Here is a 14,059-nt window from a genome sequence, read left to right on the forward strand (position 1 = left end):
CTGGTTTTATCTGTTTCACTGTTTGGTGCTTACTAAGAACTTGTTTGTTACCCATGGTTCGTCTTGGTTTCTTTTCGGCCAATCCCTTTCCTCCTCCTGGCCTAAGACGGTAAGCTCTCTGAGGACATAGGGGCTATAAGCCCCAGGAGACAAGGAGCTTCATTTATTGCTGTAGGCCAGACACCTGGAATTAGGTGCATGACCTGTTCCAGGAGCTTGACTGATACTTGGTCAGCTGAAGTCATGTAAAAATACTTTCTAGGGAAAGTTATTTTAGATGGGTATAGAGATTTTCATCCTGTTTAAGAGATGAGTTTTCCTTTTCTCATTTTCCTTGTGGAACCTCTCTCTGCTCATTTCCCAATGCTGTTGTCTGTTAAGGTTGTTTAGCTATTTACAGTAGACAGAAGCATTGGGCTGTTGCTGAGAACTTTCTAGAATTGGAAATACATATAATGGATACGTATTATGTGTCTACTGCTTGCCCACTTTCTTGTCTGTTGTGGACAAGACCCCTAAATGATTTAAAGTGTATGGTGATATTTATTAAGTGCTAATATTTACTGAGCATGTAGAATTTATAATGTATAGGAGCATGATGGGAATATTTTAAAAATACATTTTTGTTTATGGGAAGAATTGAAAGATTCCTCTCTAACGGAAATAATTCCAGAAATACTGTGGCCTTGTATTTAGGTCACTGCACTCTAAGTTTTGTGGGTTTTGTTTTCGTGGATATTTTGGTTCAGCAGTTTCTTTGAGTTCAGTGCTGTCATGTGGTCTGGACTCCACAGCTGTTTAATCCTCCTTTCGTGCAGTATTAAAAATGTATACACATCATTAGACATCACAGAGACGCAGATCACACATCACACCCACTAGGGTGACTCAAATAAAAAAGATAACAAAGTGTAGGCCATGACAAGGAGGGTGGAACCCTCATATGTTGCTCATGGGAATGTGACAAGGTGCGGCTGCTGTATAAAACAAGAGTTACCCCATGACCTAACAGTTGTACTCCCAAGTATACACCCAAGAAAAATAAAAACGTATGTCTACATAAAAACTCATATGTGAATGTCCATGGCAATATTATTTGTGGGAACCAAAAAGGGGAAACAATCCAAATATCCATCACGTAAATGGCTGAACAAAATATAGCATATCCAGTGGAATATTATTTGACAGTTTACAGGAACAGAAGTACATGCTACACATGGATGGACCTTTAAAACATGATGCCAGTTATAAAAGACCACTTTGTATGATTTGGTTTATATAAAATGTCCAGAACCAGCAAATGTATGGAGATAGAAAGTAGATTGGTGGTTGCCTAGGGCTGGGGAGCTGACAGAAAATGGAGAGTGACTATCAGAGGGTAGGGTGTTTCTTTTTTGGGTGATGAAAATGTTCTAGTTTACATAGTGGTGATGGTGCAAATCTAAAAACCATGGAATTGTACACCGGAAAGGGTGAATTTTGTGTAAATTACATCTCAATAAAGTTGTTATAAACAAAGTATAGGTACAGATGTGTTTGCTTCCATGAACATGAAGTGTCTACTGTATTTGGTGCCTTGTGATTATGTTACCTATTTTACAAATGTTGAACAATGAAGGTATTAATAACTCCTGTCTTCTCTTGATTTTACTATGACCAGGTCCTTCAGGGGTTAGATTATCTGCATAGTAAGTGCAAGATCATTCATACTGACATAAAGCCGGAGAACATCTTGATGTGTGTGGATGATGCATATGTGAGAAGAATGGCAGCCGAGGCCACTGAGTGGCAGAAAGCAGGTGCTCCTCCTCCTTCGGGATCTGCAGGTGAGGGACCTGAGCTGGCTTTGTTTCAGTTTGTTTGGGGGCAGGGAGAGCCAGCAGAGCTGCCCACGGAAGGCATCTGGCTCGTTGAGTCAGACGTATACCTATTAGGAACTTTCGGAAGAGTCTGATTGCTAGAAATAAGGAGACCTGTTTCTTGAAAAGGAAGATGCCCCAATTAAATTATGCTTCAATATTTGAGTTCCTTAACTTTGTCCTTCCTTAAAAGTTTGTTTGAAATCTTACAAGCTGCTTCATCTGCATTGGAACATTGTCTTGTGCTGCACACTTGTCTGCGGAGGAGTATGTAGTAATAGCTTGCACATATGTAGCCGACCTATAGTCCTCAGAATTTTTCTCTAGTTTCACGTTTGTTAGAATGCTTCCTAGTCTCCAGTTAGTCTTCCTCAATCTGAGTCTAACTGGTGGGTTTGGAATCAGTTACAAAAGACCCAAAGGTGGCAGAAGGCCAGATGTCTTGAGTATTGGTATCGAGAGTTTTCCGTCTGGTTTTGACGGAGTGTAACGGTTGCAGTGACAGGACCACTCTTGCCCTCTCTTCCTATGACCCGCACCCCAGTGTGTCACGTCGGGCGAGTGTGCCTCTGAGGGGCTGCAGCCCTGTGCCTGACGGGGCTCTCAGGAGAGGCACCATCTCCTAGTCTTGTTTCCCACCAGTAGGGTGTTTCTTAGATCAGAGACCTGTAGTCCATCAAGCTGTTGATGCCGGCAAAGACTGGTCATGTGATTTCTACAATATTTTATTTACTTCCGCTATATAGACTTGCCAAATAGTTTTCAAACACAGTGTACATCTCCTAATCTAGACTGTTCATTTTATTGTCTATAAAACAAATTTGGTTAGATGACTATGTAACATTTGTGAACTCTTCTTGGTTTTCTTAAGTTATCAGTCAATGCTTTGGGTATTTAATTTTAGATAAATAAGAGAAATGGCCCCATATGAGCAACTACCACTTTGCCTTTGCAGAGCCAGTCATTTGTTTGAGTTGGGTCACCTTTCTTTAGATCTCTGTGATTAAGAAGCTCTGATGTTTAACCATTTGAAGTTGGATAGCCATTAAAAGGCAATAATTACCTTCATTTTACAATTCAGATTACCTGCGTAAAGATACAGATCTGTTTTCCTCTAAACATTCATTTTGTTTCATTTTGTTTTAGTGAGCACGGCTCCCCAGCAAAAACCCGTAAGTACTTACATGTACACTTAATATTCACCTTCATGTTAAAAGCATCTGTTCCTTATGGAGCTTTTCAAGTTATAACATTAGTTTTTGCTTCTTGTTGCAACAGTTTTTCATTTAACGTTGTTTGGGGGCAGTGGATTATACCTTTTTTTGTTATGTTCTCAATTATAGATCTTTACTACATAGTAATATAAAAGACGGGCATACTTATAAATGCTCTGTATCCTTGAATATACAAGACTGATCGTTTCGATAAGTTGTGATTTTTTTAGAGGCAGAATAGTTCGAGCCTTTCCACGTTTGATCTTCATTTTCCCTGTGCACTTTCTGGGGTGCTGTTGGCTGAGTCTGGTGAAATGTGATGTGATCCAGATAGAGTTTGAAGTATGATTATTATAAAACACTTAACATTAGTTCTGATTTGCCTCCAAGATACCTGCTCTTCTGAAGCTTGTACTCAAATTTGTTTTCCAGCCAGTAGTCAAATGTGAAAGAGTATTGTCTGTTTGCTGCTTGGAATTAAATCTTACCCCACTGTCCCCAAACCTGCTTAGTTCCAGTAGAGGATAGAATCAATCTCTCTCTCTCTCTATATATATATTGAGTTGATGAGTCACTTACAGGTTTTGAAAGAGCTTTATGTGCCAGAAGCATTTGAAAGGAAATGTCGAGAGATTGAGTATGCTACCAGCAGCCCTCGCTTTGGAATGAAAGTCCCAGTTCCAGAGGGCTTGTCATAATTATGCCACCTGGCTCGCTGAGGCATCGAGTCAGCACCTCCAGGCCTGCTGTGCTTGGAGCAGCTTGTTTCGATGATGATTCTGTGGAAAGACTGGAGGCGGTCATTGCTGGCCCTTACCCAGTCACGCGGCCTGATGGGAGGCAGGCTGAAACAGTGGCTTTTTCTTTTATTCCTTGACTTCATATGCTCATTGCTGACAGTTTCTCCAGTTCTGGCTGTTGATAACAGCTCAGTATGTGAGACCCAGACACCAACAGTGCTCTTGACCAACAGCGAGGGCAGTGCCCCTGTGTCACCAGGCATTTCTTTTACGGCGCATAGCTGGGTAAGACAGAGTGGAGCAGAGGGGAGATGTTGTTAGTTTGTGGTCTAGGCAGCAACAAATAAAACTTGTGAGAGGTGCTTCTTGTTTAAAGGCCAGAGTATCTCAGCATTTTCCCTTCTTAAAGTTGAATTGAAACAGACTTCTAGGATGGGAGCTGTGTGTCCCTCTGAGGGCAGGGCCTGCTAGTAGCCCCCTTACTTGATGTTAGGCTTCTTCTGGTTTTACTGTGGGTCTCGTGTCTGGGCATTTGGTGCTCATGAGGAAGCCCTGAGGAGCCGGGACTTGTCCGTGTTTGCATGCTGCTAGCACTTGTATTCTTATGGAGTGCTTTAACAAGAGGCAGACTGACCTGTGGTATTCTCTTGCCATGTTGTAGATAGGAAAAATATCTAAGAACAAGAAGAAAAAACTGAAAAAGAAGCAGAAAAGGCAGGCCGAGTTACTGGAAAAGCGTCTGCAGGAAATAGAAGAATTGGAGCGAGAAGCCGAAAGGAAAATAATAGAAGAAAACATCACAACAGCGGTACCTTCCAATGAACAGGACGATGGATACGGCCCAGAGGGGAAACTCAAAACTGCCAGCTTCGAGGATGTGGCCGAGGGCGAGCCTGCCAATGACAACGGTCAGTCTGCGCGGGGTCCTGCAGCTTCTTTACTGGGCGCCCGCCGGGTCACCACACAGGCTCACTTGGTGCTGCTGCTTCGGTTGTGAGGATGATTCTTTCCAGCTCCTGGTTGGGGAATGTGGGAAACCGTCTGCCACTTCATTTGTAAAATGAATGCCAGAAATATGTTAGTATTTCAAAATGGAAAACGTCTAACACCATGTCTTGAGCCTGCTAATGATTGTTCTTTATTTTGTAATTAACCTTTAACCTAACAGTAATGTACCCACGGACATTTTCTGAAGATTGTAGAAGAGAGGGTGGAAGTGGAAAGGCAACTCTATTTATAAATTGTCATTTTCCTCCAAATTTAGCATTTTCCTAATGAGAGCCAATTATTTACTAAATGAAAAATAAGATATAGAAAACCCAAGATCTTATTTACGTAGTACGTAAATCAAGCACATTCAGCCCGCTTGGCTGGCTCAGTCGGTGGAGCATGTGACTCAATCTCGGGCTCATGAGTTCGAGCCTCATGTTAGGTATAGAGCTTACTTGAGGCGCGAAAAAAAAACCTAAATTAAGCACATTCAGAATTGTCTCTTGTTGGAGGAAATATGTACCTAGTGCCACTGTGTTAAGGAGAGTGACACATTCTGATTCTTAACCCATCAACTTTTTAAGGTGAGGCTGAGGACCAGGAAGAGAAAGAAGACACCGAGAAAGAAAACACTGAGAAAGATGAAGATGATGTTGAACAGGAGCTGACCAACACAGACCCTGCGTGGATAGAATCCCCCAAAACCAATGGCCATATTGAGAATGGTCCGTTCTTACTGGAACAGCAGCTGGATGATGACGATGATGAAGAAGAAGATTGCCCAAATCCTGAGGAATATAACCTCGATGAGCCAAATGCAGAAAGTGATTACACATATAGCAGCTCCTATGAACAATTCAATGGTGAATTGCCAAATGGACGGCATAAAATTCCCGAGTCACAGTTTCCAGAGTTTTCCACATCATTGTTCTCTGGGCCCTTAGAACCTGTGGCTTGTGGCTCTGCGCTTTCCGAGGGATCCCCGCTTACCGAGCCTGAGGAGAGCAGTCCATCCCACGACAGAAGCCGGACGGTTTCAGCCTCCAGCACTGGAGATTTGCCAAAAAGTAAGTGTCCCTCCCCACCAGGTGTCTGTTTTAGTGGCCCGGGTATCCTATCCTTGACACACGCAGTGAAGGGAATCGGCTGGAGGTCGTCACATCGTGCGTTAACCATTTTCATTGTATTACAGTTGTACTCCCGACTAAGTAGTGTAATTTAAAATGTATTCGGTGCCACTTAGGCTTTCTCTGGTAGTATCAGTCCCATTTCTGAGCTTCTCTTACTCCTTCTGTAGTTAGTGACATCTATGTTGCAGAAAAACTTCCCGGTCCAGCAGCTTACACGTACTGTAGCTTTTATAGAATATGTAGTTTGGAATTTGTACTTCCATCTGATAGGTTATATTTAGTTTTTGGGTTTTGTTTAGTTTCATTTGTGTTCAGGGAAAAAAATATACTTGCTCTTTGTCTGTATTGAGGAATTCCCTTATTTCAGTGGTTGTTCCTGATTGTAGAACTCTGCTGTTGAAATGTTAAAGCCACTTTAAAGGAAGTGGCATGGGTTTTAATGTGATTCATTATCTGAACCTCTATCCAACCCTTATTTTGCGAGTGAATGCCACGTGACCTATCTCTGCCTGTGCTATGCTAAGGGACTCCAGTAAGCAAACACGGGGCATCACCCAGATGGTTTCCCTTCTAGCCCACAGAGGAATAGCTCAGAAACCTCCTCTGCTCCCTCTGCTGACAAGAGTGTTTACCACACGATGAGTCATGGATGACCCACCCTGCAAAGAGCACGAGGGATCCCGCAGTCCTCCTAGTCCAGCAGGTGGGAGACCTGCAGCGCCGTCTTTGTTACTCGTTGGCTCTAGCTAATCATCCTAAGGATGTGGGCGTTTTCGTTTTTGTTTTTTTTTACTAGGGTAGACATATCCTGTTCCTTTTTACTTTTACCCCGACTGAGGACTCTTTGAAGGTGCTTATAAAATGCTCTCACATGGAAGGTAGGTTCATCTAGGGAAAGACCCACCTCTGTGTGTCTCCTTCGCTCTCACACACTACTTCTGACACCTTTGGTCACTAAATGTGTGTGTAGGGTATTTTCCCTACACCAGAAGCTTTTCTGAGACCAGCTGGGTGTCCTGCAATTTAGCTTAATTCTGACACTATCTGGAGACAGCATCAGATCCCACAGGTTAAGGGCTCAGTCCCAGAGACGTCTGGACAGCTCAGTTGGTTAAGCGTCTGCCTTCAGCTGGTTATGATCCCAGGGTCCTGGGATGGAGCCCTGAATTGGGGGCTTCTCCCTCTCCCTCTCCCTCTGCCTGCCACTCCCCCTGCTTGTGCGTATTCGCACTCTCTCTCTCTCTCTGGCAAATAAAATCTTAAGAAAAAAAAAAAGGGCTCAGTCCCACAAGACACCCCTACCCACCTTCATATACCAGTGACAAGCCCATATTGTCACCGCTGCTTCTGACCCATCAGCTATGAGTCGGAGGTTCCCCTGTCCCCCCTGTTCAGGTTCAGTTAATTTGTTACAGCAACTCACAGAACTCAGGAAAACCATTTACTTGCTAGGTCACTGGTTTATTATGAAAGGATGTAACTCAGGAGCGGCCAGATGGTGGAGATGCAGAAGGTGAGGCTTTCATGCTCTCTCCGGGCGAGCCTCCTGCCCTGCAGTCTCTCACACATCCCTTCCTATCATGTGCTCATGGATTCTTTGTTCTCATCAACACTTTGGATTATGTCTTATAATCATTTACAGCTTCTAGTTTTCTGATGCCAGAATTGTCCCAAATTTGGGCCACGTGAGCCTCTTGCAGTTGTCTCTTCTTTCCTGTTGACACACCCTATTGCTCTTTGCATGCTTCCTCACTTTCTAGAGCCACGTTCCCAGTTCGTACTCTCCCTGCCCCAGGCTGGAGTCAGTGTGTCTCCCAAGTTGTTCTTGTGACTATTTTTTTTTTTTTTTACCTTTTATAATGTACAGAATATATAGGAACAGTAGCATGTAAAATTTACAAATATGCATATAGGGAGGTGAATGTGCAGACATATTTTATTAATGGAGTAAACAGTGAGAAAGTACCACAATCACAAGTCTAACAGCTGCTCCCCAGCTTATTGTCAAGGTCTAATAAAGAGCGTCTGTGTGCTGATGGCGCATCCGTGCAGGCTTCTGTGCCTTTGCTGACACCTTCCCTCCTGCTTGGAGTGTTTCCTCCTCCACATTCACAGTCCGTGCTCTCAGCCAGCTTCCTCTTTTGCCGGCCAGCAGCTCCAGCACAAGACTGCCTGGGTTCCCCTCTTTACCTACTGCTTGTGCTCTTCTTAACCAAACGCTCATTATTTCCCTTCTCTTTCTCCTCACTAGGATGTAAAATCTTTGAGAGCCCTGTGCATTTTTATCTTTGTATCTTCAGCATCTAAGTCAGTGCCATGATAAGCCTTTATGGACACCTGGCTGTGTTCTTCTCTTCTTCCCTTGGTCCCGCCTTTGCCCAGTCACCATCAGAATCTGATTCGGTCTAGCGCATGCTCCATCCCCAGCAGCCCTTCTGCTGCAGCAGTGTCACGTCAGGGCGAAGTAGGAGGTCTGTTTTTCGTGTTGATCCAGATCTCTTACCAAGCAGACCTTTTCACTCTTGTTAAATTCTAGGTCCACCCCAGAGACAGGATCTCCTTCTCCAGTCCTTTGTCTGGAGGCGCTTGGTTTTGGCTTGACGACTGTGGGCGGCCTTCTGCATGGGAGGTGTTCTGTTGCCTGTGTGGAACCCGGGGCCCAGGGGCGGCTGGCGGCCCCCTACCACTGTGTGGCCATGAGGCCAGAGAAACAGGCTGTGTTCAGAGTGGGCGGATCCTTGTCATGACAGCAGAGCATACACACGTTAGGGAGTAGTAAAAGAAAAAGGCAAGGAGGAAGGGTGGAGGAAGAACTTACATGCCAGGCGGAAGGATGTGGACTTTTCCCTTGGAGTGACTGGGTAGCCGCTGAAGGCTGAGGAGGCAGGACTCCTTTTGGATTATTAGCTGCTAGAGCCATAGCGTGCATCTTGGCCCATCCCATCTGGTCCTGCTGGCTTTCCCTGCAAGGTGCTCACCCTCACCTGGCAGGGACCCAGGTCGCTGCCCTCGCTGCGACTCTTGCTCCCCGATCTGCCCTCTCTAGGGCAGCCCAGAGAGAGCTCTTCAAAGCACACCTTGTCGTCTTGCTGCTCCCTCCTTCCCCGAGGACCTGCAGGGTCTATCCAGTAGCGCCCCGAGGTGTCGCTCTGTAAAGCCCAGGAGCTCTCTGCGGGTTTCCCTGGCAGCTCGCTCCCTGGCACTGTCCTCTCCCCCACCCCCGGCTCACTCTGCCCCTCCCACAGTGGCTTCTTCCTCACAGATCTCAAAAGTGCAAGCTTGTTTCTGCACCTGCTGTCCCCCCGCCAAGAGCCTCTTGCCCTTCGTGTCTCCCTTTGTTCAGGCCTCTACTCACACATCACCTTCTTTGGAAAGACCTCCCCTGCACACCCTCATCGTCCATCTCCTTTCTTTGTTTTTCTTCTTTCGGCGTGTGCATCAGTCATTTTATTTACTTTATTGCCTACTGATATATGAGTTTCCTAATTTGGGGTGTGGTGGAGGAGCCTTACACGTTTTGCTCATGGTGTTCCGAGTGCCAAGATAGTACACAGAAGGGACTCGGTCAGTGCTGGGTGAATGAATGGGCCAGGCATGGGCATTAAATCTTCCAGTGCTGCTCCTTCCTGGGCCTGGTGCCGCACTTCTGCTTATAGAGAAGGTATCCACGCCTTTATCGTAAGGACGTTTGAAAGTGTATAAAGAGTCCACGTGAGCCCAGCACAGTGCCTTGCAGATAAGCCATGATGGCCGTCTTGTCAGTCGGAGGCACCACACTGCCATCTTACTCGTTTCTAAGATAGCTTCACATGGAATGAACAGTGTCACTCGGATACCAGGTCATCAGAGATGATATAAGAGCCCCAGCCCTTCCTGAAGTGACATCTCCCCACCTCTCTCTTCCCGCTTTTCATTCCCTCCTTCGCAAAGGCAGAGAACAAGGAAGGGCTGTTGGAGGTCACCACACTGATGACATGGTCAGAGGAGCTGATCCGATTTCTGAGCCAAGCAAAGTTGGTACAAGTACACAGCACACACGAGGGTCCCTGTGTTTAAATGGGCTTTGTTGAGGGATGCAGTCAGGTACACCAGCCCAGGTAATCATCACACTGAGAAAAGGAAGTCACAACTACAAGTAGGTTCTCCTTTAAACCCTCCTTTGTGTTCGTCACCAGTTAAAGTTCTGAAATGAATTCTCTGTTATTTGGAAGGCATTGTGAGCAGGGTCCCTGTTGACCAACCTGAACCAGGAGGATAACTGCCTGTCACCAAAGAGACTTTGACTAGTGATCATAAATGAGGGGGATTAAATACAAAGAAACTGTATTGAACATGTGCGATGCTGTGTTTTTTACAGTGCATTTCCTCTCCTGGGAAATGTCTTTATAAACACCTGGGAATGGGTGGTGATCACAGACCCGCCCTTCCCCGCGAGTACCCTCAGGCACCAGCTTACTCTGGGCTAGGCAGAACTGGAGCTTCACCCCCTTCTTCCTTAGACCTTTGATCAGAATTGTTTGGCTTCCCCTCTGCTCTCTGCCAGTGGGGCTTTGGTTCTGGCCATTGGAAGCCTCACCGCACGGTTGGGGCGGGGTTCTGACTCTCCTGTGCTGATTGGCTGGTTAGTTGGTTGGTTTGGGTGGGGGTGGCCTGGCCCCTTCCTCTTCTTTCTGGAGCACTGAGCCTCACAGAATTTAGGTCACTTGCCAGAGTCTTACAACTTGTTAGTGTTGAAACTTTGATTTGAATCCCGTTCTCCAGACTTCACGAGATCAGTGCTCTAACCCCTGAGCTACAGAACCCTGTTCCTCAAACCCCAGCTTCCATTTTCTTGCCTGCTGACTCTTTTCGATTCAGTGACCTGCTGGATTCCTCTGGCCATTTCTAGTGCTGCCGCTCTATCCATTGGGTCAGTGTGTTGACGTCCCTCTTGGAGCTCTGCCCTCTGCCTGTCCCCCAGTCACTGTACACATTTTGCGTCCTCTTGGGGTCTTTGCTGCTTTCCTTCTCTTCATTTGTGACTTCCTGTGTTTGTCCCGCCAGCTCAGACCGCCTTTGGTGAAGCCCACAGTGCACCAGCAACCTTATAAAGGAGAGAGTGGTCGCAGGGCAGATGGCAACAAGGAAACACAGGAGCCTGGCCTGCCTGTGCTGACCCACAAGCCTGAGGAGTGGGTCTTGAGGGTTAAGATGTTGGGGAGCTCTGCGGGCATCCCAGCTCCTGGGCGCCTTGCTGCCCGTATGGGGAATGCCAAGGAACCAGAGCGCCCTTGAGCACTGGGGCTCCACGGCAGGGGTCTACCCAAAAGGAGGTTGGGTATGCTTTAGCAGTGCCCAGCTTTGGGTGAGCAAAAGGGTATTTAATGTTCTGCATTGAGTGGACTTTTCTGTTTAGTCTGTAAATACCATTTCAGAATGACTTCTACAATAAATAAGTGCCGTGGTTACATCTCCTCCTTTCCAGAAATTCAAGCTTTTGGTCAGTTTGAGGTTTGATGAAGATGCTTACTCACTCCAGGATTTTCTGTCTGGGACCCTTCAGGTTATTTTCCTTTGTCAGTTGCGCCCTGGTTAACTCTGCTTGATTCAGGCATGGTCTGGACTTGTCTGAAAAGCTCTTCTGGCCCCAGGAGCCCTGAGAAGCCTAGTAATCCTGTGTCTGCTGTTGAGCTTCTCTCAGGGTCACCCTGGGTTTAAATTTGGGCTAAACCCAAGTTGATTAGCCATGGCCTTTAATCTGCATTGCTTAATCAAGTATCATCTAATCTTTGAGGTCTGTGTGCTCAGCCCAAGCAGGAGAGGTAGGTGACGTGGTTACCAGGTGAACTGTGTGTCACTTACAAAGGGATTGGCCCCCCAGGACCGTGTCCTCACTACCTTTGTGTTTCACGTGATAGCATACCAGTGGGTTCGATGTGGTCCGTTGTGGGCTCTGATGCAGTGAGGAGCGGCTAGAAAGACGCACAAAGGAGCCGAGTAGTAGGGTCGACCTAGAGGTGAAGGCATCAGGGATATAAGGAGAAGGGACAAGGCTGGGTCAGGGAGGTGTCTGGGCAGCCCAGTGCGTTCTCTTTTATGAAATATCTTCCAGGAATAGAGACCAAGAATTTAAAATTCTGTTGAGTTCAACTTACAGGGTTCCAGGCCTAAATGATCATCCCATCACTTTTCTAAAAAAGGAGACTGTGCCCGGCAAACATCGTGTGCACACACGCATGCCACTTGCCCCAAGCACTAACTGTCCTGCTGTTTGCTCATGCCAGCAAAAACTCGGGCGGCCGACTTGTTGGTGAATCCCCTGGATCCACGGAACGCAGATAAAATTAGAGTTAAAATTGCCGACCTGGGAAACGCTTGTTGGGTGGTAAGTAGAGTTTTCTTTCTAGAACATTTTGCTCATGATCGTGTATTAGAAGAGACTTTTTTTCCTTTTTAATGTCTGTTTTCCTCCATAGTAATACAATGTGTTCCTTTCCAGCATAAACACTTCACAGAAGACATCCAGACGCGTCAGTATAGATCCATAGAGGTTTTGATAGGAGCAGGTTACAGCACGCCTGCTGACATTTGGAGCACAGCGTGCATGGTAAGAACGGCCGTGGCCATTTTGTTCTGTGTAGGGCTCATCCCCTTAGTGCTCACGAGGGGCCAGCGCCGCTGCTGCGTGTGCTCTGTGCTTCCCAGACTGTGAGGTTTGTCCACTGTGGGACGGGTGAGGGCAAAGTTGCTGTCTTGAGTGTCTTGAGAAATGGAAGAATTCTTCTCAGGCATGTCTGGTGGGGGTGGGGGTTGGGCGTGTCTGGTTTAGTCCTGTGACAGACAGTCTCTGGTCAAGGCCCTGCTCGGGCTGCCGCCCCGAGAATCACACCCTCTGCTGTGGTGACAAAGTCACTTCAGGTAATTCCTCCTGGTTTCCAAAAGCTTGCAGGCCGTGTGCAGGTTTGCCCTTCCCCCGTGCCGTGGAGGACGGCGAGGCCGGGGTGTCTGAGGGGAACATTGCGGTCGAAAGGCGGGAACCCTCCTTGGTGACCCCTGACAAACCTTACCGCAGAGGAAAGGACTTCCCTCTGTGCCAGCGTTTAATGTCTCTCCTTCTATAAGGCAGACTCTAGAGAATATTCTGGCTTATTGCTGTAGGCTGTCCGCTGACTTTCAGGACACAGCAGCTGCACGTATCCCCTCTGACTGAGTCTGTTCCCGGAGAGAACACGCAGGCGTCTCTCGTCAGGGCCTCTGGACACACCTCTTCTTTCACCCGGGTGTCATCATCTCTTCTGGCTGCATCGCAAGGTTGCTTGTGTTTACACCGTGCCCCAGGCCCTCACCAGGGCATTTTTTTCTCACTTAACTGCTGAGCATGAGTGGGCCTCATCCATAAGCCAATTTCAGTTTCTCTTTCTTGGCCCCGTTTCCTAGCTGGGGGGTGGGGGTGGGTGGGTGGGTGTTTGCTTGGGGTGCTATTTCGTGTTTTTCTTACTTTATTTTTTCCCCCAAATTCTCTGATATATTTAAAACAAGAGTCTTTATGTATGAAACTTGGCATTTGTCTTCTTACTAAAAAGAGCAATGATGAATAAACGTCATTATCTGTTATTCAGAGATTAACAATTCTTTGGAGTTTGCCGGCCTGCATGCCCTCCAATGCTACAGTAAAAAGCGTGGTTTGAGATGATATGAAAAAAAGTAGATGTTTGTGTAAAGTTATCAAGATCTCAGGCAACAGATGTGGCCAAATAGATTGGAAACAGTGTGCCTTTCTGCTGCCACTTTGCTCTGACAAATCATACCAGATAATTTTTAAAACCAAGTTTTTCAGTGAGTATCAGAAACTTAGGGCTTGTTGGGCTAGGTATGGAAAAGAATGGTGAAAAGAATTGGTGGGCGTGTGGTGACTGCTTTGAATTTGGAGACTGCTGTGCGGGGAGGGCCGGGGAGGGCCGGGGAGGGCCGGGGCTCCGGAGGACTCAGGAGGGGGGGGGGGCGGAAGCCGCAGGAGCCTGAGGCTGGGTCAGAGGGAGGGAGAGGAGTGTTCCATTTCAGGATGTGGTGAGGTCAAGCCTTACGTGCCCTCAGCGGCACAGAAGGGGCCACGCCAGGCTGCCCTGAATTAGACTCTGAGGGCTCTT

General features: G+C 46.7%; 1 protein-coding gene across 21 annotated transcripts in view; it reads left to right on the forward strand.

The window, feature by feature from the left end:
• SRPK2 (SRSF protein kinase 2) overlaps positions 1 to 14,059 on the forward strand; it is a 246,250-nt gene that overhangs the window by 216,968 nt on the left and 15,223 nt on the right. For all 21 annotated transcript variants that reach the window (XM_073898682.1, XM_025872746.2, XM_073898690.1 and 18 more), the window contains 6 exons: positions 1,661 to 1,826; positions 3,006 to 3,031; positions 4,475 to 4,721; positions 5,388 to 5,870; positions 12,197 to 12,297; positions 12,412 to 12,519. In XM_073898682.1, coding sequence (XP_073754783.1) covers positions 1,661 to 1,826; positions 3,006 to 3,031; positions 4,475 to 4,721; positions 5,388 to 5,870; positions 12,197 to 12,297; positions 12,412 to 12,519 — 1,131 coding nt within the window. The remainder of the gene's footprint in view (positions 1 to 1,660; positions 1,827 to 3,005; positions 3,032 to 4,474; positions 4,722 to 5,387; positions 5,871 to 12,196; positions 12,298 to 12,411; positions 12,520 to 14,059) is intronic.

The sequence above is a fragment of the Callorhinus ursinus genome, unplaced genomic scaffold, assembly GCF_003265705.2.
Source record: "Callorhinus ursinus isolate GAN/ISIS: 27379988/994484 unplaced genomic scaffold, GSC_fseal_2.0 scaffold12, whole genome shotgun sequence".
Lineage (NCBI taxonomy): Eukaryota > Metazoa > Chordata > Mammalia > Carnivora > Otariidae > Callorhinus > Callorhinus ursinus.